The following is a 24152-nucleotide window of genomic DNA, read 5'->3' on the forward strand; positions in this document are numbered from 1 at the left end:
AACGATGGCCTCAGCTGTGGGTCTCCTCCCACATGACTCCCCATCCGGTCACTCACTGACACCCTCTTCCTAATGTCCCCCTGCTGGGATCCCGGCCTGGCAGGATCACATGCACATTGGTCATGGGATGTTCATCTTCCCTCCTTCTCAGATGTACGGGCTTCAGAAGCTGCTGGGCCCTGGTCCACCATCCCCACCTCGGCCCAGATGTGGGATCAGTAACGAGCTCTAAAAGCAAAGTTAAATGTTTATAATCCTTCAGGCAAAATTTTAGCCACAGCTTTCATGGCAGTTTTCAAATCCTCCTTCGGAATGAGAAGGACAGAGCTCGAGGCCCAGATCCTTTCCTCTGGGGCACTCATATGTATGTTTATGACACGTGCTTTCATCAAACCAGAGCTACAGGGACTTCCCTGGTGGCGCAGTGGTTAAGAACCCGCCTGCCAGTGCAGAGGACATGGGTTTGAGCCCTGGTCCGGGAAGATCCCACATGCCACGGGGCAACTAAGCCCGTGAGCCACAACTACTGAGCCGGAGCGCCACAACTACTGAAGCCTGTGTACATAAAGCCCGTGCTCTGCAACAAGAGAAGCCACCACAATGAGAAGCCCGCACACCACAGTGAAGAGTAGCCCTCGCTCGCCGCAACTAGAGAAAGCCTGTGCACAGCAATGCAGCCAAAATTAAAAATAAATAAATAAATTTATATTAAAAAAAAAAAACAGAGCCACGGTCCAGACCTTCCCCTTCTCTGATGGAATGAATGACCAGTCATTTTGTTAGACACAGATGTGAGCTAGTTCTGCTGCCTTGACTCCCATTCTGGAATCCATTTCTGAATGACCTGATAATGGTGACCTGCAAAGGTGATCTGGCAGCAAACCGACGACATGCCGTGCAGACCGATTCACGGGTGACAAAGGACCTGGCAAAGAGGGCAGGTGCATCCAGCCTTCCCAAAGGGCACATACCCTTCATGGGATCTCAGGCCAGACGGCAGGCAACTGTCAAACCATGTGGCCACTTCCTCTGTTCCGAGTCCTTCCTCATCATGTGGCTTCCTTAGGAGCTTGCTTAGAGGGAAAATATGCTGTTCAGGCCAACACATATACTTGGTTGATTTGACAGGTATATTTTTCATCATAAATTAATAAGACGACATTCAGACCTCTCCATTTCACTCTCACCATGTGTCTGTCTCTCCAAGACCAATCACCTCGAGGGTTCTGATGAGATAGTTCTGAACGTATGAGGCTGAAGGCCAGACCCCAAGCGAACACCACTGTGAGGCTTCCTGACGTCTGGTCAGCCTGTCGCAGCTGATGAGGACGCAGAGCAGGGGTTCTCAGCCCTGACAGCGCATTAAGTGCATGTTTAAAAGAATGTGGAAACACAGAATTCCTAGAAGAAGACACAGGCTCTTTGACATCAGTCTTAGTAATATGTTTTTGGATCTGTCTCCTCGGGCAAGGGCAACAAAAGCAAAAATAAACAATTGGGACTACATCAAACTAAAAAGCTTTTGTACAGTGAAGGAAACCAGCACCAAAATGAAAAGGCTGCCTACCGAATAGGAGAAGACATTTACAAGCGATATATTTGATAAGGGCTTAATATCCAGAATATATAAAGAACTCACACAACTCAATATCAAAAAAACAAACAATCGTTTAAAAATAGGCAGAGGACCTGAATAGACATTTTGCCAAAGAAGACATACAAATGGCCAGTAAACACATAAAAAGATGCTCAACATCACTAATCATCAGGGACATGCAAATCAAAACCATAATGAGGTATCACCTCACACCTGTCAGAATGGCTATCGTCAAAGACAAGAAATAACGAGTGTTGGCAAGGATGTGGAGAAATGGGACCCTCCTGCACTCTTAGTGGGAATGTAAATTGGTGCAGCCGCTATGGAGATTCCTCAAAAAATTAAAAATAGAACTACCATACGATCCAGCAATTCCACTTCTGAGTATGTATCTGAAGAAAATGAAAACACTAATTGGAAAAGATACATGAACCCCTAAGAAATCTTGCCATTTGTGACAACATGGATGGACCTAGGGTACTATGCTAAGTGACATAGGTCAGGCAGAGAAAGACAAACACCATATGATTTCACTCATATGTGGAATCTGAAAAAACAAAACAAACAAACATAACAAAACAGAAAAAGACTCATAGATACAGAGAACAAACAGGTGGTCGCCAGAGGGGAGGGGGTGGGGGGGATGAGTGAAACAGGTGAAAGGGATTAAGAGGTACCAACCTCCAGCTGTAAAATAAATAAGTCACGGGGATGTAATGTACAGCATAGAGAATATAGTCAATAGTATTGTAATAACCTTGTATGGGGACAGATGGTTACTAGATTTACTGTGGTGATTACTTCCTAATGTATATAAATTCAAATCACTATGGTGTACACCTGAAATCGTATAATATTGTATGTCAACTATTCTTCAGTTGAAAAAAGAAAAAGGGAAGAAGAACACCCGGCCTCATCCCAGATCAGTTAAAAGCAGAATCTTTGGAGGTTTCCCAGGAGATTCTAATGAGCTGCAGAAACTGAGAACCACTGGCTTAGTGTATTTCCCTTTCTGAGATGAAGAAAGAGCCCTTGGGTTCTGGAACCAATGTGTACAGTCTTCTCATCTGAGTTCTACTAAGCATTCGTAATAGTACTGGTTACCATATCCTGAGGGCCTAATCTTTGCCAAGCACTATGTTATGCACTTTTTATTTTTTTATTTTTATTTAATTAATTAATTTATTTATTTTTGGCTGTGTTGGGTCTTTGTTTCTGTGCGAGGGCTTTCTCTAGTTGCGGCAAGCAGGGGCCACTCTTCATCGCGGTGCGCGGGCCTCTCACTATCGTGGCCTCTCTTGTTGCGGAGCACAGGCTCCAGACGCGCAGGCTCAGTAATTGTGGCTCACGGGCCTAGTTGCTCCGCGGCATGTGGGATCTTCCCAGACCAGGGCTTGAACCCGTGTCCCCTGCATTGGCAGGCAGATTCTCAACCACTGCGCCACCAGGGAAGCCCCTATGCACTTTTGTATACAGTATCTGAACACCTAAAAACAACCGTATAAGGTAGACATTGTCATCCTCATTTTAAATGTTTTAATTTATTTCATTTTTTTACCTGAAAAAATAGACTCAGAAAGGTTCAGTAACTTGACCAAAACTCACACAGCTGGTCAAGTAAAGAATCCAGGTTTATCTGATTCCAAAGTCCAAGCTTCCCCATTCTGCCATGTTGCCTCTTGGCCTTTAATGATTGTAGGAAGCATGATTCAAATGTTCAGATTAGTAATGTTTTGGCCAAAATTCCATCCATGGAAAATCCAAGCTGGGAAGGCTGTTTCTCCAGAGACAGTTGACGTGAGGGAAACGGCTTGTGTTTAAGAGACTCAGCTCATTTACGACTGTCATCTAATTTTGTAGAACAGCAAACTAGAGGATCATTTTGAGCTGAATTACATTTGTATTTTTAATCAAGGGGCCAACATTATTGAGTATGTAATAACCCATCCTCTCTGTTTATTTTAATCCTTGAGAAAACAATAATTTCCCCCGTTCAACTCACCCCTGCCTTGATTTTGGAGACTCACTGCCAGAGTCTGACAAGACTCCTGCATGGAACAAAATTAGGTGCATAAAATATCAAAATGGAGGATCGCTCTGTTGCAGAAGCAGTTGCTGAGATGTAAAGGGTCCATGGCACTAGGCTAGAAGCACTTGTGGGGAGTGGCCTCCCCGTCTCTCCACACCCCCAGGCTGCCAGCCCTGTTCCGGAGTCATCAGTGGACCGCCACACCGGCTCTTGGTTCCATAACAATTGCTGGGAAACCAAAGAGCTGGGCTGAGCTGTGCAAACACTGCCCTGCACGGAACTCTGCTGCCGTCTCACACTGCTCACGAAGGTAATATCCTTTCATAAACTGGAGAATTAGGCCTCAGCGCTCAAGGTCAATGACGTGCACCGCGTCAGGGGCGCTGGCGTCCACAGTGCGGGTGCAGGAAGGACCCTCCTAACAACATGGTTGGATGGTTGGATGGTGTGTCCAGACATTTTACTTCCCTTTGCGAGTTTGTGATGATCTCTCCACTTTGATGCCCTCAAACCCTGGACCCGCAGCCTGAACCCCGAGACACTGTTCCATGGAAACAGCGGATAAATCTGATGTTTAGCCCCGTGTCTCGGCGGGAGGTTCATAAATATTTGTTGGGCGAACGAGGGAGATGGGGGCAGGAGTGGCGCGTCCCCAGGCCTTTGGTGGGGGCCGTATTGTGTTATTGCATCACGTAAACGTCACTGCTCTACCCATCTGGCCTCGCCGTGGCGGGCCTTGGGTTTGGTCTTGGGTTTGAGAGTCAGCTCCATACATTCGGTGACGATCCATCCCGCCCGCAGGGCCCGGAGCCCGTGCTCTGGGGCCGGCCGGCCACGGCCCTCTGGTGGCCAGGAGAGCCCAGGACACGACGGCCCAGCGCGGCAGTGACATCCCGCTGAGGGATCCGCGAGGGCACGATGAGCATGAGGGCAGAGGGCACGGCCTGCTCTAAGGCCCGGGGCAGAGAAGCTGGGCCCGGGAGTGGAGGTAGGGTGAGGGCGGTCCACTGTGCAGGCTGCAAACTCGAGCCCGGCGTCTCCTGGGTCCGCATCCCAGCTTCGCCGCTTCGCGAGCAGCGGACGTAACCCCTCCGCGTCTCCGTTTCCTCGCCTGGAAAACGGGAACCCGCTCCTCCTGTGGGGCTCGCCCTCTTTCCCAGCTCGCGCAGGGGAGAAGCGGCGGGCGGTGCGAGGGTAAGGCGAGCCCCGGCCTGCCCACGAGTGCTCCCTAAGTCGCCCCCGTCACTCCTGTTCCTGGGGGTGCAGTGACAGCGCGGCGTGACTGAGGACAGGGCCTGGGCAGAAGCAGCCTCCCTCCCCAGCACTTGGCACGCTGCTCGGCAGGTATTAGACATTCGTCGGGATGTCCCTGAATCTCCCACCCGTCCCAGTAAAACAGAGGGCATGACCGCTGCTCCAAAGCGTTGGGGTGGGGATTAAACGAGATGAGACACCTGAACGCTTTCCTGCACGATGCCTGGCCGGGGCAGGTGCACAGTAAAAGCCACGTGAGTCTGACCTCCTCCAGGGTCAAGTCCAGGCCTGCTGGGCCTTTCTAAAGCAAGATGTACAAGTTCAGTATTTCTCAAATCCAGGGAATGCCTGTGTTCCATGAGATGCCAATAGTGTTCTGTGAAAAAAAAAAATCAGTGCCCAAATACTTTCTGAAATGTATTAAATCGTCGGACACAGAAAGCACTAGGCACTCCTGTGTGCTTTTTGGTATTATTTTTCACTGAAGGGCTACTAAGACGTGGAAGACCAGGGGGTCACAACTATATGGTCCGGGGACTAGACGGGCAGATCTGGAAGCCAAAGAGAGGGCCCCAGAGAGCGCCAAGTTCATGTGGGATCTCAGGACCTGATGGAGGTGGCATTTCTTCAAATCAATGGGGCAAAGAGGTTTTATCCAGGGAACGACATTGTAACAAGTAGCTGGCTGTCTGATTTCTCCCTTCACTACTTCCAGGAAACATTCTATGATGTGCACAGAAGACAGATGTAAACATTTTTAAGCCATTTTTCCAAATCCCCACCTAATGAATATTCCAACATTTGCACTCAGCAAAACACTTGCTCCATTTAAGACACAGCAGAGAAGCAGCTCGTGTTGAGGATTCCCGGTGAATCAGCCACACGATCTCGTTCTGCACTAGCTCGGTCCCATTTCATGTGTGCGTTTTAGGTGAGTTCTTCCAGCATGTATTCAGAAAGTGTGCGCGCTTTAAAAAGAGCCCTCAGGGGCTTCCCTGGTGGTGCAGTGGTTGAGAATCCGCCTGCCAATGCAGGGGACACGGTTTCAAGCCCTGGTCTGGGAGGATCCCACATGCCGCGGAGCAACTGGGCCCGTGAGCCAGACTTTGCAAGTTGCCCTTCAACTGCATTTTTTTCTCTCGTTCTAAAAGCCCCTCCACGGTCCTTAGGACGTATCATCTTTCCATAGAAGGAAATTATTTATGCCAGAGCAGAGGATAGATACGATTCATTTCCAATAAAAGCTTTCAAGACACCCAACATTCTTCACCATGAGGCTGCTAAGCTTATCAATCTGTCCTCGGTTATTAAATACCTCAGAATCACTGTAGACCTTGTAACACATTCTGGGAGTTCACTGGACACAGAGTCATTATCTCAGAAGTACAAGAGCCATTTCAACTTTGTACCTAATCTCAAATTCTAATGTTAAAGCTTTGCCCCGTGGCATGTGGGACAGAGGCTAATAGATCCTGAGCGTGTGAATTCCAGTAATTCCCCAGCCATCAGGGCTAGGCCTCCCCAAACTGCCAGGCAATGTGAGTTTGTTAAAAGCAAATGCTTATAAAGAAACCGTGGTACGTTCATACCGTGGGGTACTACGACGTAACCCCCAAGCCTCGTCCTCCTCCAGGGTTCTCAGCAGAAGGTTTCTGTCTCTTAAGTTGTGCCAGCGAGACAAATCCAGGAGTCCCCCTAGACACCGCTCCCCTCGCCTCCGCCCCAGCCAGCCCGTGGCAGAGTCCTGTTGCCCTGAAGCTTCCTCACACACACCGACTCTGGCCCCTCCAGACCCCTCTCCACACCACAGCTCAGGATTTCCTTCTCAAAGCACAAATCTCCCCACCCCTGCCTGCCTGCTTTGGGATAGGATCATAAGCCTTATCTCACTTTGTAACTACATTCAGTAAATCAATGTAATTTCAAACCGGTTCTCGTCAATAGCTTAATACATAGTAAAATAGAGTATATATGATGTATAGAAGTCCAGACACTACATTGCTCATACGTGGGTTCACGATAGGAACTTAAAAAATACATCTGTTGGGCAGAGTGCAACAACTGAGATGGCTTTTAGAACGATAAATACATGTAATGCTGGGGAAATAGGTAAGATGCTTATATTTTCTGAAGCTTCCATTATACCATCGAATCATCTTATCCACGGACAGGCCATTTTGTAAGTCTACCTTCCTCATCATCCTATGATCACTTTTTATTTTTCCTTAAAATAAGTACGACACTCTGGCAGGTTATTAAAAACTAGCCAAAGTTCAGCCAAGAAATTCATTTTTGCAGCCTAAAACAAACACCATTTGGAAAATGGTTCCTTCCTGAAGGGAAAAGCTACCAGCAAACAGAAGTTTCAGTAAATAGGTTATAAACAACACAAGTAATCATTGCTTTTATCACCCCAAAATGTGCACAGACAGTATGCGATCACTGTCTTGTTCCTGGGCCTTGCAGTGGGTGAGACTTTGTGACGACATGGCCGAGTACAGTAGAATCACGTCTCTTCTTCTGCAATCTTGTCAATGACCCAAGATGCACTTTCCAGGATTTACTGGGCAAGGGCTGCACCACCGCACAAGGTGAGCCGTCGCTCCTCGGTCACTTTTTTAACGTCTTCGATCAAGTCGGCCACAATTCGGAGGTTCCTCAATCTGAAGAACCTGAGTGTTCTCCAAAGGAAAGCATTTTGAGAGACGGTGGAGTGCGTTTCTTATGCAGGGTAGGTTCACCCAAGGCCGTTGTGCCCGCAAACGGAAGGAATACGAAATCAGCTCCTGCCACCTGAAACCTAGAGACTGCTGTGCTTTGCTCAACCCACCTCCCTCTTTTCAAGTCAGGGACAGGCGAAGGGGTGCTTCCCACCCTAATGACCAGTGCAATCTAGATTCTGCCTGCAGTAAATGATAGCACCCTACGTCCAGCTATCTTAAAAAATGCAAGGCAGTGTGGCGTGGAGCTAACACGAGCCCTGGCCTAGGACGCACGGCCCCTGTCCGCCCTGTCCCTGCAGCCTCACGGGGGAAGCAGCTGGTTTTTCTAGCACAACCTCTGAGCCAGTCTAGGCACCCCACCTGCCAATGGTGAAACGCGTCAGCTTGAGGCTTCATTTCTTATCTTCTCTCACTGCTGAACCAACAGAGAGCTCTCCCTTGTGCTTAAGGGCCTTTCTGCTCTTCCCAGTGCTCTGTCCCAACTCAACCCTAGAAGCAAAACACCCCCTCGATGGCAGCCCTTCAAATGCTGTATGGAAAGACAAGAGTTCTGTCCCTCTTAAGTATCCCATGAGTATTCCTTAGATGATTTCACTTTTTCACGATGCTCCCAACAGGTCAACTCCAGATTGGCAGTGAACTTATAGAAACCGTGATCTAGAACTTCAGGTGAGTTCTAATACAGGCCCAAACCTGGATGATTAGAATCACCTGGGAGCCTTTGCGAACTCGATTTCTCATCTCCAGTCAGTCAAAATCTTCGGGGATGGATCTCGGGAATCTGAACGTTTGTAAAATTCCTCCAGTGATTCTGCTAATTATCCAGATTTGGGAATGACTTATCAGTAGAGTGGGACTGTTTTTTTGATCTTCAAAGAGTTCTGCTTCTTTGAAAACAATTAGAAGGTATGACGTTTTCATTAAGTCCTAGATCAGTTTAATTATAGGGCAAATCATTGACAGCAGGTGAGGAAATTTAAGAAAGGAACCCATTATTAAGGTGGATTATAGTAAGTGGCATATGACGAATAGTGTAAGCTTGTTTCTTCAGAAATCAGGGGTCCATAGTGGCTGCTTGAGGGAGAATTCCTGAGAGTAATTTAGAACCTTCCACAGGGAAACAAGGGGTTAAGATCCACTGACACCTGGATCTACTACCTTCCAGCTGAGAGACTTTGGGAACAATCACTTAACCTCTGAAAAGCCTTAGTTTCCTCTTTTGTAAAATGAACCTCATAGACACTGTCTTTAAGATGAATCTTTAAAAAACGTAAAATGCTGAGTACAGGGCCTATCACATGCTCAACTCAAAAATGGTGGGGGGCTTCCCTGGTGGCGCAGTGGTTGAGAATCTGCCTGCCAATGCAGGGGACACGGCTTCGAGCCCTGGTCTGGGAAGATCCCACATGCCACAGAGCAACTAGGCCCGTGAGCCACAACTACTGAGCCTGCGCGTCTGGAGCCTGTGCTCCGCAACAAGAGAGGCCGCGACAGTGAGAGGCCCGCGCACCGCGATGAAGAGTGGCCCCCACTTGCCGCAACTAGAGGAAACCCTCGCACAGAAACGAAGACCCAACACAGCCAAAAATAAAAATAATAAATAAATAATAAATAAAAAAATTTAAAAAGAAAATGGTGGGTTATTTCAGCAGCTCTGGAGATTTTTTAAAAAAGGGTTATCACAGAAAACACATCAATGAGGAGAAGAGGAAAAGCTTTCAAATAACACGCACAGATACTGGAAGACAAGGGAACTTAGAAAAGGGAGGGGTGGTCTTGGCTTTTCAACAGTCCACGAAAAACTCTTGAAAACAGACAATGTCATTTACTCAAAGTTCAACATGATACAGATGATTATCTCAGTGTCCCACCTGCGGGTACTGTGTTCACTCTGAGAACAGTCCTTCGGAGACGTGAATAAACAAGAGCGCCTCCAGGCCGGGGTTCCCAAGAATGGTGAGGATAAGTAAACAGCAGTCACTCAACAGTTGACGAAGCTTCAAGTTCTCAAGTTCATGTGCTGATTCTACAGGAGCAAGTACTACCCTGGAAGGGAGGAGGGGTGCTAGGAACAGTGACTGTTTAGATATTTTGCCCTCTGAGATTGTAAGTTTAAATTTCTAAACTTGGGATTTTTTGGAAAGACAATGCTACTAAATAAAGACATAAATAAATGCAAGGTACGTGCTGAAGAAACACGCAGGCGCGTACGGAATGCTATTTTACACAAATGGGATGTGTTCTGGGAAAATCTCTTTGGGTCACAAAAGTAGTAACTTTTGAGCAAAACCAGTAACACAGTGTCCGAAGTGTGTACTTCTAGTTTGCAAATGCATTCGAGGAAAAAAGGAAAAAACACACAAAACCCCACAAGCACAAATAAACCAACTTTAATAGATATTATTTTGTATTTATATAGCGCCTTCTTCAAGAACCTTAGATGCTTGACAGACATTATATCTAATTAATCCCCACAACAACCCTGTGAGGTAGGTATTACTCCCATTTTACAAGATAGGGAGACTGAAGCACAGAGAGGTTAAGTGACTTGCCCAAGGTCACACGGTTAAATTCACTGAAGAGCCAGGACCTGAGCGCCTTAGCCTCCCAACTCCCAGGTAAATACCTCATGAGAGAATCTTTATTGAAAAGTAGCTTTAAAGAAAGTATCAAGAGTAGTAAGTTATGGAAGTGAGGTCTTTCTACTGCCGTCAAGGAAAGAAAAAACCCTACACGGATGGTTAGAGGCGACGAGACCCATATATTACATTCCCCACCTCTTCCCTTTGCCTAAAGTCTCAGGGCTCCTGTCTCGAGCCAGCTTCTAAAGGTAAAGCCGCCAAGACAGAAGCCATGTGACTTAGAAGTGAGACTTAATTTAGAATATTTACTTTCAGTTATGATAATTTATAGAAATTTTTATTCCAATATACAAAATATGGGATAGCCATCCCAGCAAACATGTACACAGTTAGACAGCAATCAGCCACCATTTACAACTGAAACCCGCCCCTCGTTTCAATCAGTCGGACCAGCACACAACCTCACAACGTGTTCTATATGGGTCACTTTTCTTACTTACTATATCTGCATTTTCCCCCCCGACCCTAACCCTACATGTTTTTAAAGTATACTGTATTTCTGAGAAGCTTCAAAACATTTTACGTAGATGCAGCTGCACTTAGAGTGTACAAAGAAAATTGAGAACCATCACCCCATCGTCCCCTCCTGACAAGTCATCCTATTAAACAGGGTGTAGATGTGAACAGTGTGTGACTACCATGGAACTCAAAAACAACGCTAGAACTTGCTTTAACAGGAAATTTAACCTTGGCTTTTACTTCACTGTATGTTTTTTAAAATGCAAAATGTAAAAACAAACACAACATAGTATCCCAATGCTGTACCTTTATGCAAATGACTTCATCTATCTTTCTCATACATGTTGTGGCCCAAAGCAAGTAAAAACTGGTTCAGCTTCACGTTACTCCTCGTCTCCATACTGAAAGCTGCAGAAATTTAGCTTTAAATTCCAAGACAATTTGGCTGAAGCCCTCAAAATAAAAAATGCATCCACCTCCGCAGCTATCACCTTGCCCACATTCTTGGTTGTGATTCTCTGTGCCATGTTAGTAGATCAGGCAGGCCATATAATTTGTACAGAACCATTCCAGCCAGGGTAAGGCTTTAGAAACTGTCTCTTAAAAAGCAATCTGTCAAAATATATCATCATTTTCTCCCAGCACATCTGTTTCAACAGCCCAATTAGCTAAGTGACCCTGTTAAAGATCTATTCATGGAACGAACAGGTGAAGTCATTTCCTGAGCTAAAAGATACAGATAATAAATGTTAATAATAGCAGCAGACAAAATATTTTTTTGTTGCTTGTTTTTCAGATTCAACAGTATTAGTAAAATAAGTTTACAAAAATTAAAAAAGAAAGATTACTGCCTGGAAAAACATGGATAAAGAACATCTAAGACCTGATTGCTATTATCTTGAATATATATTCAATTATTTTCAGCCAGTTACATTCGGCCACTGTCAGACAACTTCCTTGATGCATGGAAAAGTGTCAACTGCAACGGTTTACATACATCTTACATCACACATATTACTTCTTGAAACTCCCAACAGAATGAAGTCTTAAACACAAAGTTAAATTCCAATAACATTTGTAAAGGTGGAAGGGGAAAAAAAAAAGACTTGCTTTCAAAGTACTTCTGGTCGACCTCATTAAAATGTAATCCTCACAGGGTCTGTTAGCTCTCCAGGCGCTGGGGCTGGGATGGATCACTTCTTTCCAGGATAAAGAACATTTGAAAATAACGTAACTGCTATGACATGAATTTTCCAAACGTGGCCTCAACCTGAAACAGAGTACTGAAGAACTCTCAAGACCAGCACACCACCACTGCACCAGGATTTCTTAGATCATTCCACAATGATAGGGAATTTTTGATAGTTTTTAATTTTGCTGAAATTAAAACTGAATAAAATAACTGACTGACAACTAGGACAAATATTTAGCCAGAGATATCAGTTCCTCCTGAAAAAGAATATGTACCTCCTCTCATTGCAATTTTTCTTAAGGAAACTTATGATTTAAAACAGAGTTTAAAATTCACCTTAAAAACAGAAACAAACAAAAGGATTAGTTAAACTGACAAAAACTAATAAAAATATGCTCAAATTTACTGACACAATCATGGGCACTTCATACAATACTTAGACTCTACCAGTTTTAAGTAAAATAAATAAGGAAAAAAATTATAGTTACAAAGCCAGTCTTTCCCCTTGGGGAAAAAGCCACTTTTGACCAACTGTTCCCTAGATATACATATACTGTATATTATTATAAGCTTCTTCAGAGAAGCAAACGTATTTGTCTTCCTGACACTGGATTCTAGTATCTGTTAGTTTCTTTACATCAGGAAGGCAACTGCAAGTGTTGGGCCCAAAAGTATTTCTGGTTTACGCTTGAAAAGACCACCCAGTATTGCTTCTCGACGTGTTCAACCAGGCAAATGTATGCAGTGTGTTCAACATCATCTCCTGCAATTGTCAGTACAACCTCACAGACTCCTTTTCTTTCTCCTGCACCCCCAAGGAGTTCAATCATTATTGGTGCCATTAATGAAGAGAAAACGCATGTCAATTACTGGAAGGCTGTTTTACAAGAGGAGCTGGTATCTCTGATTTCACTGCCTTGTTGTATGGAACTGCACAGCCAGCATGACACCTGAGCAAATCAATCAGCTACCATGCTAGGAAGAGCGTGTGAATCCAGCCTTTGCTTTACCGTGTGCAAAGTGTGCTACTGCCCCCTGAGCTTCCTGCATTTCTCTTTTCTTGGAAAACTGGTGCTTGATCCTTTCCCAAATAACCAGAGAAGAAATGAGGCAGAAAGTCTCTCTTCATAGCGGTTCCCTCAGTCCCGGGACTGATAGAAAAGGATGTAGCCAGACTCAGAGTTCTTTGAGATATCTGACGTCAACCCGTAGAATTCTTCGATAGCTTGTGCATCTATTTTCTGTGAGGCAAAACATAAACGTTAGTACAAAAACGAGCTCTTTGAACTGCTTAAATCCAATAAAATCTCCAGCCTTTCTTAGAATAATGCCTTTCATTTTCTCATTCATAAAACAGCTCTGCACAATCCAAATGGCTTAAATCAAAAAGACGGATGATACCAAGTATTGGTCAGAATGCGGAACAAATGGAACTCTCATTCATAGCTGGGAGGAATGTAAAATGGCACAGACGCTGGGGAAAATGTTTAGCAGCATCTTCTAAGGCTGAACATACAAATACCCTGTGTGTGACCCAGCAATTCTATTCCTGGGTATAGGCCGAACTATAGGAAACCACTAGTTGTCAACCATTTGGGACCTACAAAAATGGCTATTTCATGTGGTTCAATCTAAAATATACCCAAGAAAAATGAGGGCCTATGTCCAACAAAAGACTTGTACAAGGATAATCAAGGCAGTTTTATTTCTAATAGTCAACAATGGACAAAAAGTCAAGTTTCTAACGTGGTATATCCGTACAATGGAAAATTAGACAGCAATAAAGAAAGAACTACTATTGCAGGCAACAAGATTGAGTTGCATAGGTACTGATGAGTGAAAAAAGCCAGACACAAAAGCAGTCACACTGGATGAGCCCACTTATATTCAAACATAGGCAAAATTAATCACAGTAACATAATAAAATTCAAAATAGTGGATTCCAGAGGATGGTGGGTAGGGGAGGAAAGCTGTGGGTACTGACCAGGAGGAGGAATAAGGGACCTTGTTGGGGTGTTGAAAATATACTATATCTTGATCTAGATGGCGGTTACGTGTGTGCGTGCGCATGTGTGCATTCACATGTAAAAATTTAAGTTGTTTAAAATTTGCATACTTTACTGTGTCTTATAGCTCAATAAATTATTTTGTTAATAGTGTTTTTTTAAAACTAGCTCTGTTGTTGAAAGATTTCCCTTGTTTTATTCTAGACATTTTATTTTATTTTATTTATTCATCTATCTATCTATCTATCTATCTACGGCTGCATGGGGTCATCGTTGCTGCACGCGGGCTTCCTCTAGTTGTGGAGAGCAGGGGCTGCTCTTGGTTGCGGTGCAGGTGCGAGGGCTTCTCATTGCGGTGGCTTGTCTTGTTGTGGAGCACAGGCTCTAAGTGCGCAGGCTTCAGTAGTTGTGGCACGCGGGCTCAGTAGTTGCGGCACGCGGGCTCAGTAGTTGTGCTGCACAGGCTTACGTGCTCCACGGCATGTGGGATCTTCCGGGACCAGGGATCGAACCCGTGTCCCCTGCATTGGCAGGCGGATTCTTAACCACTGTGCCACCAGGGAAGTGCCTATTCTAAACATTTTAAAGGTTAGCTGGCCATTCCAGCAATGGGACTGGATGTTAGGGAGTAAGAAGTAGAAATTAGACTACACTCTGAAGACCTGTCATATACAATGAGAAGCTGGAAGGAAAAAGTCAAGAGCAAAATACATACACAACTTTGAAGAAAACCAAGAAATTAGGAAACTACTTACTTCTACAATGTCGTCATCAAACAACAACCAAAAATCATGACTCTTAACTATTGCAATATAATGGCCTCGATTGGGACCACTAAAACAAAGAGAAATAAAAGTTAATTTTATACGAAGTTTATTAGCATTGCTCTTCTATGCCCTATATTCTACGTTCTATAAAGTAGAAAAACTGAAACAGATAAAAATATTCCTTACCTATTCTTTCCCTCAAAAGATCAAGCTACATTGATCTGAACTGGCATTCAATTTTAAAACCAAATAATCAGTACTCTACTTTGAGAGATACAACCAGTATTCTCCTTATATAAAGCTATACTATAAAATTCTTTGTTGCCTTTTAAAATGATTATTTTTGAAGTAATTTTCCAATTTGCTTCTATAAAAGATTTAAATAAAAATTTCTAGCATTTTTTTGGGGGGAGGAGAGGCGATCACAGCCAGAACATGCTGAATTAAACTACAAAACAATGCATGTAGAATTATTTCTGAGTCTTAACCCTTGGCAATAGTTTTTCTCGAGGAAAGATTCCATGTGATGCTTGAAAAAGTAAAGATATTGAATCCTTGGTTCTGAAATCAAACTCCAACTTCATAAACTTCTTTAAACAAGTGACTTTTTTTAGTATTATTAGTGCTAGCTTTAAGTACTTAACTCTTAGCACCACTATAATTATTATAATTGCCTCTGCATCTCACTTTCAACAAATCTGGAACACAGAAATCTAGAAAAATGTAAAAATAAAGGTGGGATTATTTCTTTTAAAAGAAATTCTTTTTTTTTTTGCGGGATCTTAGTTCCCTGACCAGGGATCGAACCCCGTGTCCCCTGCAGTAGAAGCGCAGAGTCCTAACCACTGGACCGCCAGGGAAGTCCCTAAAAGAAATTCTTTACAAAGAACACGTCGAAGATTTTTAACCTCTCCCAGTTTAAATATGACTCACTGTAAAAGCTTATATATAATTTTTAAATCAAATTATAATTCTACCACAATTATTATATTACAGACTTTGAAGTAATTTTCAACACAGATTATTCTTTATGGTGAATACTCTTTTAAAAGTAGCAACCTCAGATATAAGAATAAGCTGCCTCCAAGTTCCCTCACATCTTTGATTCCACAGTTGAGATGAATATCTTAGGTGACAAAATGACACAGAGAGTACTTTTTCACTGTAGAGGAAAATACCTCAAAACTTAAAAAAAAAAACCCACTTTTAATGCTAAAATAAACCTCCAGTCTGATCATTACACCAGGGTTCTGTAAGGTACCCGATATCGTTTTCCTCTGTTCAGATGTCATCACTCTTACTTTAGAAACATAATGCTCCAAAAATGGAAAACAAAGATTATTGCTGAGGATAAGAGGCAGGAGGTGGGCTGACACACACCACGGAGGTTAAAGACTGTGACAGAAGCGGACTCCCTCCCAGCTGTCCTGACATATTCTGAGCAGAAAGCTGGGCGAGGGAGGGACAGCTCATGAGAGGCTGGGGTACAACGCGCTGTTAGTACAAGTTTCCAACAGCCGGGGGGAAAAGGATGAGTGCCCTGTTTTAAATTTATTACAGGAGGAAATTCCCTGGAGGCCCAGTGGTCAGGACTCGGCACTTTCACTGACGGGGCCTGGGTTCCACCCCTGGTCAGGGAACTAAGATCCTGCAAGCTGCACAGTGCGGCCAAAAATAAATAAATAAAAAATAAAATTATTACAGGAAATTCTAAATAGTCAATGAAGACTGTATGTTCCAAATATAAATGCTGATTATGTGATACTCTTGTGGTTTGAGAATTTTTTGAGCTATTTTATAAATTAAGATCTATAGATGAGACAGTACACTATATTGGCTAACAGGAAACAAACACACGGACTTATAAAATCAGAAAGCTTATCTTTGAAGACTATCTCCAAAACCTTTTTTTAAAGTGTTTTTCACAATCATTAACATGATCAACATATCCAATTAATCTCAGAAATAACTTATTTTGTAAAATCTCTTTGCGCAGTGTTTTTTACCAATAATCAAGAAAAAAGAAAAGGAAAAGAAAAACTAACAGGACTTAAAGTTCCCAGAATAATATTTAAATAATAAGAACAAGTATCAAATCCAGGCAATAACACACTATTTTAATACATAAAGGTTTTAAGAAGGAAGTGGTAAAATGTATCTGAAACATCCATTTGAAATAAACTTATGTTCGTCCTACAGCACCGAGGGCTACAGAAACCTCCGAAAGGCCTGCATCCGCGTGGCTCACGAGCATCCTGTGCGTGCAATGCCCACCACCGAGCATCTTGCCAGCACGGCCCACGGCCCTGTTACCTTCCACAGTGAACCACGACGGCCACGAGGTCGTACATTCTGTCAGGATTGGTTGCATCGCCTGAAGTGTTAAATAGACGAAGTTCTAAAGGAAAAACTACCCGGTAAGAAAGTTTTGTATATCGATGAAGTTGATCCATATATTTAAATCTTTTCAGATGCAGAGCTAGGATCATGGGCAGCTTTTTAACTTTCATCCTGTTAAAATAAACATGAAAACAAAATTTCATAAAAGACATTCACCATGTCCTTAAAAGAATTATCAAACCTCACGATTCAAGTAACAGTTGATAGTTTTCATAGCCTGGCACTGCCCACTTTTGCATATTTCTACCCATGACTTTTGTATTAGCAAAGCAAAATTCTGAAAGTCTTAAGACGGCCCCTGCCCCCCATCATCACCAAACCACATAATCTACACAGCACTCGGTATGGCTCCCAAAGAGATATGATGGTACATTCCTTTATTAAGAATTCTGTACTTCTGAAATATAGGTCACTGTGCCAGCTGCAGGAAAAACCAGTTCCTTAAGGCCGCTCGCTCCTTTGGAGGTGAATGGAGGCTGAGATCCATTTGTTCTATTCAGCTATATAATTCAGTAACAAACTGAGAGCAGGAGACAGTGAGAAAAGCATTAAAGACCATCCATTAAAGGCGCTTGCCAGAGACAAGGAACAGCTCCTTAGTAAGAGCAGTGGCTGCGTGCATCCTGGAAAGGGAATAAAATAACCTGGAAACGCAGGAGTGAAGCTTTTACCTGTGAAGCACGGGCCTCCCCATCCCCAAACGCCCTGAAGACCCCTCCAGGCAGCCTCTCCCCGAGAGGCCTCTGCTCCCCCATTTCACTTCAGCGCCAACGCTTGATCTTCTGGCACAAATAACTGTTCTCCTCAACCCTCCATCAGCACTTTACAGATTCACTTCATATCTGTACAGTTTATTACACTATAAAACATTTAGATGATTCTGGGTCTTTCTCTTCTAGGGTCTGGACTCCGGAAGGACAGAAACCGTCTCTTTTATTATATTTCTCCATCTAGCACACGTAGGTACTTGACAAACACTACAGAACTGAATTCTGTGTGTGTTCAGTGAAGCAAAACACTTTTCATAATTAAAAAATGAAATTTATTAAACCTCTGCCTCTAATGAAGTGAAAACAAATCATTTTATAGCATTATTCTAGATCTGCATTCTACAGATCTTAAATGTGGTACGGCAGCTTATTATCCCAGAAATGTTTATTAACCTGGCTTTTGGAAAACATTAGTGAAAATAAATGTAAAACCTAATCATTCCTGGAAAGCAATCTAGCAATACGAATTAACAGCCTTTATGGCCTTTGCCTCAGTAATCGAAACTAAATATATCATCTCAAATACAAGACTTCTGAGAAGAATTCAGTTCTGGAGTTATTTTATACTGTGAAAAAGTGGGAGAATCCTAGCTATTCAACAACAGGAAATACTGAAATACATTACAATACAAACACAACAGAATATTATACAACTTCAAACAATGCTGTTGAAAGTTTCTAAAGGGCATGGGAAAATACTTACGGAAAGTAAAAAAGTCAAGATATATATTTATATACACAGTAATCCAACTCTTAAACATCAGATGTTCAATTAAACTGGTATAGAGTTGTTAAAACAAACTCTTTCAAAACAATAAAAGCAAACTATCGTTTGAAAATGTCCAGTGAGGTGCAAACCCACAAGGATTTTTCTAAGTGTTAAATATGTTAGTAGTGTATTAGATACAGTCAGTTAAGATTAGGAAGAGGAGACAGATATGGTCTGGGGGTTAGGAAAAATGTGCTTTTAGAAATTAAGCCAGGGCAGAGGGGGGAAAAGCCCAAATGGAGAAAAGAGAACATGTCCAAATGCTGGCTTATAAAATACACCCCGTCAGACAACACGGGAGGAACACGAATCCTCCCAGCAGCACTTCTTCCCAGAGGAAACCCAACACTTGTGAAGAGACACAGGATAAAGTCAAACACAAATATTTGTGGAGCCACATTTTAAAGATGACGAGAGACTATCTCACAAAATTTTTCTCACACTGAAATGGCTCAGGAAGAAATGAACACATATATAAGCTGAGTCAAATTCATTACGGAGATGGTGCAGCAGAAGGAAGAACAAAGAAGTTGATTTCCTGCTTGAAACACCAATTCCACCAACACACCAAAGAACTGATAGGATTCTGGTTTTCCTTCCATGCAAACATGTGTGGAGAAAGGTTACCTTAGGGAGCTCTTGATCTCTGTCACTGTTGTTAAAAAAGTGGTCTCAGAATGTCTTTTGGCTCTCCAAAAGACAAATATGCTGAAGAAAAACACGGGAGGACACAGAACTTTTTTTTCCTTTTTTAGTTAAAGTTTGAAATAGACATTGATTTTTTAAAAAATATTTATTTATTTATGCACGCATGCATGCTGCGCTGGATCTTAGTTGCAGCACGTGGGATCTAGTTCCTTGACCAGGGATCGAACCCGGGCCCCCTGCATTGCGAGCACAGTCTTAACCCCTGGACCACCAGGGAAGTCCCCGACATAGATTTTTATCTTCTGTAAACTGACTTATAAATTGATTTTCTATTTAGATTTTTTTAAATGGCATTTACCTACTACACAATGATTAAAATTTGGATGAATTTATGATATACATTTTCTTGCTTTTACATCTTTAAAACAATAAGGTGTGTTCATTTTGCACTAACGTAAGAGGTATTTACCTTTCTATTATCTAATTATAATTAGATAATATCTAATTATAATTTAAAACTATTTTTAAAAAGTAGAAGGATGGAAAAAGACATTAACAAAGTCAGCAAAGCTGGCTCTGGCTGATTCTGATATCAGACAAAGTAGAACCCAAGCCAAGGAGTGTTACAAGAGATAAAGAAGGACATTCCATAATAAAGAGGGCCAATTAATCAAGAGGACACAATCTTCAAGTACCAAATACCAAAGCTTCATGCTCCAAATACCAAATTTGATAGAATTAAAGAAATAAACAGATAAATGCACAGAGTTAAAGTCTTTAACAGACTTCTCTAAGAAAAAAAGTCAGTAGGAATAGGGAAGGTATGAACAACCAAATTATGTATCTAATCAACATTTCTGGAATACTCCATTTCAAACTGAAGAATATATGTTCTTCTCAAGTACAACTGGACATTCACTAATGTACTGGACAATGAAAGAAGTCTCAATAAATTCCAAAAGACAGAGATCACAGGATATATTTTCCTGACAAAAATTAAAAAACAAAAAAATAGCAAAAAAACCCTGAAATACGGAAACTAAGCTATATACTTCTAAATAATTCATGGGACAAAGACAAAACCACAAGGGAAATTAGAATAGATTTTTAAATGGATGATAATGCAAATACAACCTGTTAAAATTTGTGGGAACACAGCCAAAGCAATGTTTAGAGGAAAATTTATAGCTTTAAATGTTTATATTAGAAAAGAAAAAGGGCAAGTCTTGACCACACAGAAAAGCTTAATAATTGTACATAAAATTCCATAGTTTCCTCTTATAAACTTAATGTCAAGCAGGACCAACTGGGGCACATGGTGCTGGGGGTGAGGGGAACACAACCTATGACCATACATGACTGTCAGCAGACATTTAAGTTGCTTCCACCTCCTCTTGGTTATTGTAAATACTAGAGCAATGAACATGGGAATGCACATATCTCTTTGAAAATCCTGTTATCAGTTCTTTTCGATATGTACCTAGAAGCAGAATGCTGGATCATACGGTAATTCTATTTTTAATATTTTTGAGGAACCTTCACACTGTTTTCCACAGTGGCTGTAACATTTTACATTCCCACCAACAATGCACAGTTCCCTTTTCTGCACATCCTCATCAACACTCATTATTTTCTCTTTTTATTTGAAAGTGGCCATCCTAACTAATGTGAGGTGGTATCTTATTGTGGTTTTGATTTGCATTTCCCAGATAATTAGTTATGTTATCTTTTCATATGCTTGTTGGCCACCTGTATGTCATCTTTGGAGAAATGTTTATTCAAGTCCTTTGCCCATTTTTTAATTGGGTGATTTGGTTTCTACTGTTGAGTTGTGTGAGTTCTTTACATTCTGGATATTAACCTCTTATCAGATATCTGGTTTTCAAATATTTTCTCCCATTCTGTTAATATTCTGCAAATATTTTCTCCCATTCATGTCACTTCATTCCGTTGTTTCCTTTGTTGCACATAAGTTTTTAAGTTTGATATAGTCCCATTTATCTGTTTTTGCTTTTGTTGCTTGTGCTTTTGGTGTCATATTCAAGAAATCACTGCCATACTCAACATCGTGAGGATTCTTCTAAGAGTTTTATAGTTTCAGGTGTTATGTTTAGGTCTTTAACCCATTTTGAGTTAATTTTTGTGAATGGTATGAGGGAAGGATCCAACTTCCATCTTTTGCATGTGGCTACCCAGTTTTCCCACCACCATCTGTTGAAGATCATTGAGCATATAAATGCGGGTTTATTTCTGGGGGGGCAAGGGTGCGGTGATAAGCCTGGCTACCTACAGGGGCACTGACCAAACTATTAAATATATAAGGATAATGGGAGCCAATCTGTAGTGTCAGAGGAGGGGCTTACAAATATTAAAAAGGAGAAAACCAGAATAAACCCTATGGTGTTGGATGAAACTGGAGGTACCGCTGTGAATTTGTGGTTTTTTGATATAGATAGACCAACAGATAAATAAGTACAGATGTAAATGTGTGTACATATGTACACACACGAGCACGCATGTCCTCCAGTTCTGTTCACTAAGGGGGCCCAGGAATAGTGACATGGCAACGGCAACGAGCACACCTACACCACAGTCCTGGTTTTTAAACGTTATTCTCCCCCTAAAAGGAACCAGGGCTCCTTCGAGAAACGGCTGGTACCACTGTGGGGGGCAAGGAAAGTACAAAGTGAGCCTGGACATCTTGTTGCACTAGAGAGTAAAGAGGGGCTGGAGAACGAAGGGACGGGGCAAAAGACACAGGAGGCAGCGGGAAGGGGCTCCTGCTGGCCAAATCGGGATAATGTGAACATGAAAATAAACGAGACAATCATTACCCACGGGATAAAACAGGAATCCCTGAGTCCTCACTGAGATTTAAAGAATGAAAAAAATTGTAAATATCCCCATTTCTCATCAAACTTTCAATCTCAAAATACGTATGAATTACAACTGGGGAAAAGCACAGCTTCACAGTGAAGAATCCTGGGAGACAGCACCTTAGTCAAGTGTCCACAGAGAACAGTACCAGTCACGGGAGGTGCAGGACAGAGCCTCAGAGCAGGCCTCAGACTGTCCTCGGAAGGGCCGGGTGCAAGGACGGTGCTGGGTTAACATCTGGGAACCTGACTGGGGGGTGTCCCCACTGTTCCCTAACTGACAAGCGTGTCTCGACGCGCCTGAGAACTGTCTGTGCAAATCATATGGTTTATGCCAAACACCTGCTTTCCTTCCGGGAGCCTGGAATTTTGGTACATGCCAGGCAGAGGATGCCTACATGTCCAGCCCCCAATAAATCTCGGCCACTGAGTTGGTGATGAGCTTCCCTGGGAGACAACACTTCTCCCACGTTGTCACATTTGATGCTGGAGGAACTAAGTACGTCTGCGTGACCCCACGGGGACAGGACTCTTGCAAGCTGGCCTGGCTTCCCCTTGGCTGACCGTACTTGTCCCCTTGCCCTGTAACAAATCTCAGCTGTGAGCACGACTATATATGCTGAGCCCTGCAAGTCCTTCTAGTCAATCCCCAAATCCAGGAGCGGTCTTGGGAACCCTGACACTTGACACATATCAGAATCGTGTGCCATTTAAAAGAACACAATGAGAAGAACACAGCATCACTTCTGTGTGATTCCTGCCCAAAATACATAACCTGAACCTAATCATACAAAAACATGAGACAAACCCAAAGAAGAACATTCTATAAAATAACTAATCTGTAATTTTCAAGTGCCAAGGTAATGGAAGTCAAGAAAAGACCAAGGAACTGTTCTAAATGTAAAAAAGACTAAAGAGACATGAATACTAAATGCAATGTGTGATTCTGGACTGGATCCTTTTTTCTATAAAGGACATTATTGGGACAGCTGGTGACACTAAAATAGGGTCTACGATATCAGTAGCACATCAGTGTTACTTTCCTGACCTGGATGGATATGGTACACAGGAGACATCCTTTTTGGTAGGAAACAGCTACCCAAGTGTCCAGCATCCTGGGACATCATTTCAGGAACTCACTCTCAAATGGTTTAGGGTAAAAAAAACATTGTTAGTATTGTTCACGCAACTTTTCTGAGTTTGATTCAAAATACACAGTAAATTAATCAGGATGATGATGATGATGATGATGATGATTCAATTCCTTGATACCAAAATACCATCTTTATAATAATATACTGAGAGAAGGTACAAAATCCTATCTAGGAACAGTGGAAACTAGGGTGAGGGTGAGTGAAGTACTTTCCCGTCATCCTTCCTCACCAAGAAAAAGTTTACATAATCAAGAAAGCTTCAAAGCAAAATATTTTAACTGTATTGGTTTATGATTATTAAACAATCACTAAATGCAGAAAATCACCCGATGGTACAGAGTTGAATACTGTTTATCTAGTAATTACCTAATGAGTCTGAGCTGTTGGTGATAAAAGAAAGAATGTTCTCTCATTGCAAATTGTCATAGATCGCTTTCAGCTAGAAAAGCCCATCTACAACACTGCCAAAGAATCACTATAAATGTCAAAAACACTAACTTACCGTTTGTGTGCTTCCTGTTTGCTGCGGCATTCTTCACAGTAGTATTTGTATTCACTGCATAGAGTTTCTGTGTTGCTAAAACCCCTGTGTAAAACACAAAATAATTTTGTCCATACCAGAAAATTATGTATTCATTTAAAAATATTCTAAACCAAAGACAGTCATTACATGTCAAAATAAATAACTCTGCACTTACCTTAAGCAGTGAGTAATGGATGTGTTTTGTTCCACGTCAACAGAAAGGTCTAAAAAATCTTCATCTTTGCTGCTTATCTGTAAAAATAGGGAAATACCTTTGATTTCTTTTTTTTTTTAAATCTTCACATTGGAGTATAATTGCTTTATAACCTTTGATTTCTTTAAT

The 24152-nt window shown here is 42.2% G+C and overlaps 1 protein-coding gene across 1 annotated transcript in view; it reads right to left on the minus strand.

Moving 5' to 3' along the window:
• Window positions 1-9977: 9977 nt before the first annotated feature.
• The window catches only part of USP12 (ubiquitin specific peptidase 12), a 79271-nt gene continuing 65096 nt past the window's right edge, over window positions 9978-24152 (minus strand). The window contains exons 5-9 of the mRNA XM_082365110.1: window positions 23985-24061; window positions 23789-23872; window positions 16983-17180; window positions 14658-14736; window positions 9978-13137 (exon numbers count right to left, since the gene is read on the minus strand). Of these exons, the coding sequence (XP_082221236.1) occupies window positions 13036-13137; window positions 14658-14736; window positions 16983-17180; window positions 23789-23872; window positions 23985-24061 (540 nt within the window). The 3' untranslated portion in view covers window positions 9978-13035. The remainder of the gene's footprint in view (window positions 13138-14657; window positions 14737-16982; window positions 17181-23788; window positions 23873-23984; window positions 24062-24152) is intronic.

Source organism: Balaenoptera borealis (assembly GCF_965194805.1).
Source record: "Balaenoptera borealis genome assembly, chromosome: 18".
NCBI classification, from domain to species: Eukaryota; Metazoa; Chordata; class Mammalia; order Artiodactyla; family Balaenopteridae; genus Balaenoptera; species Balaenoptera borealis.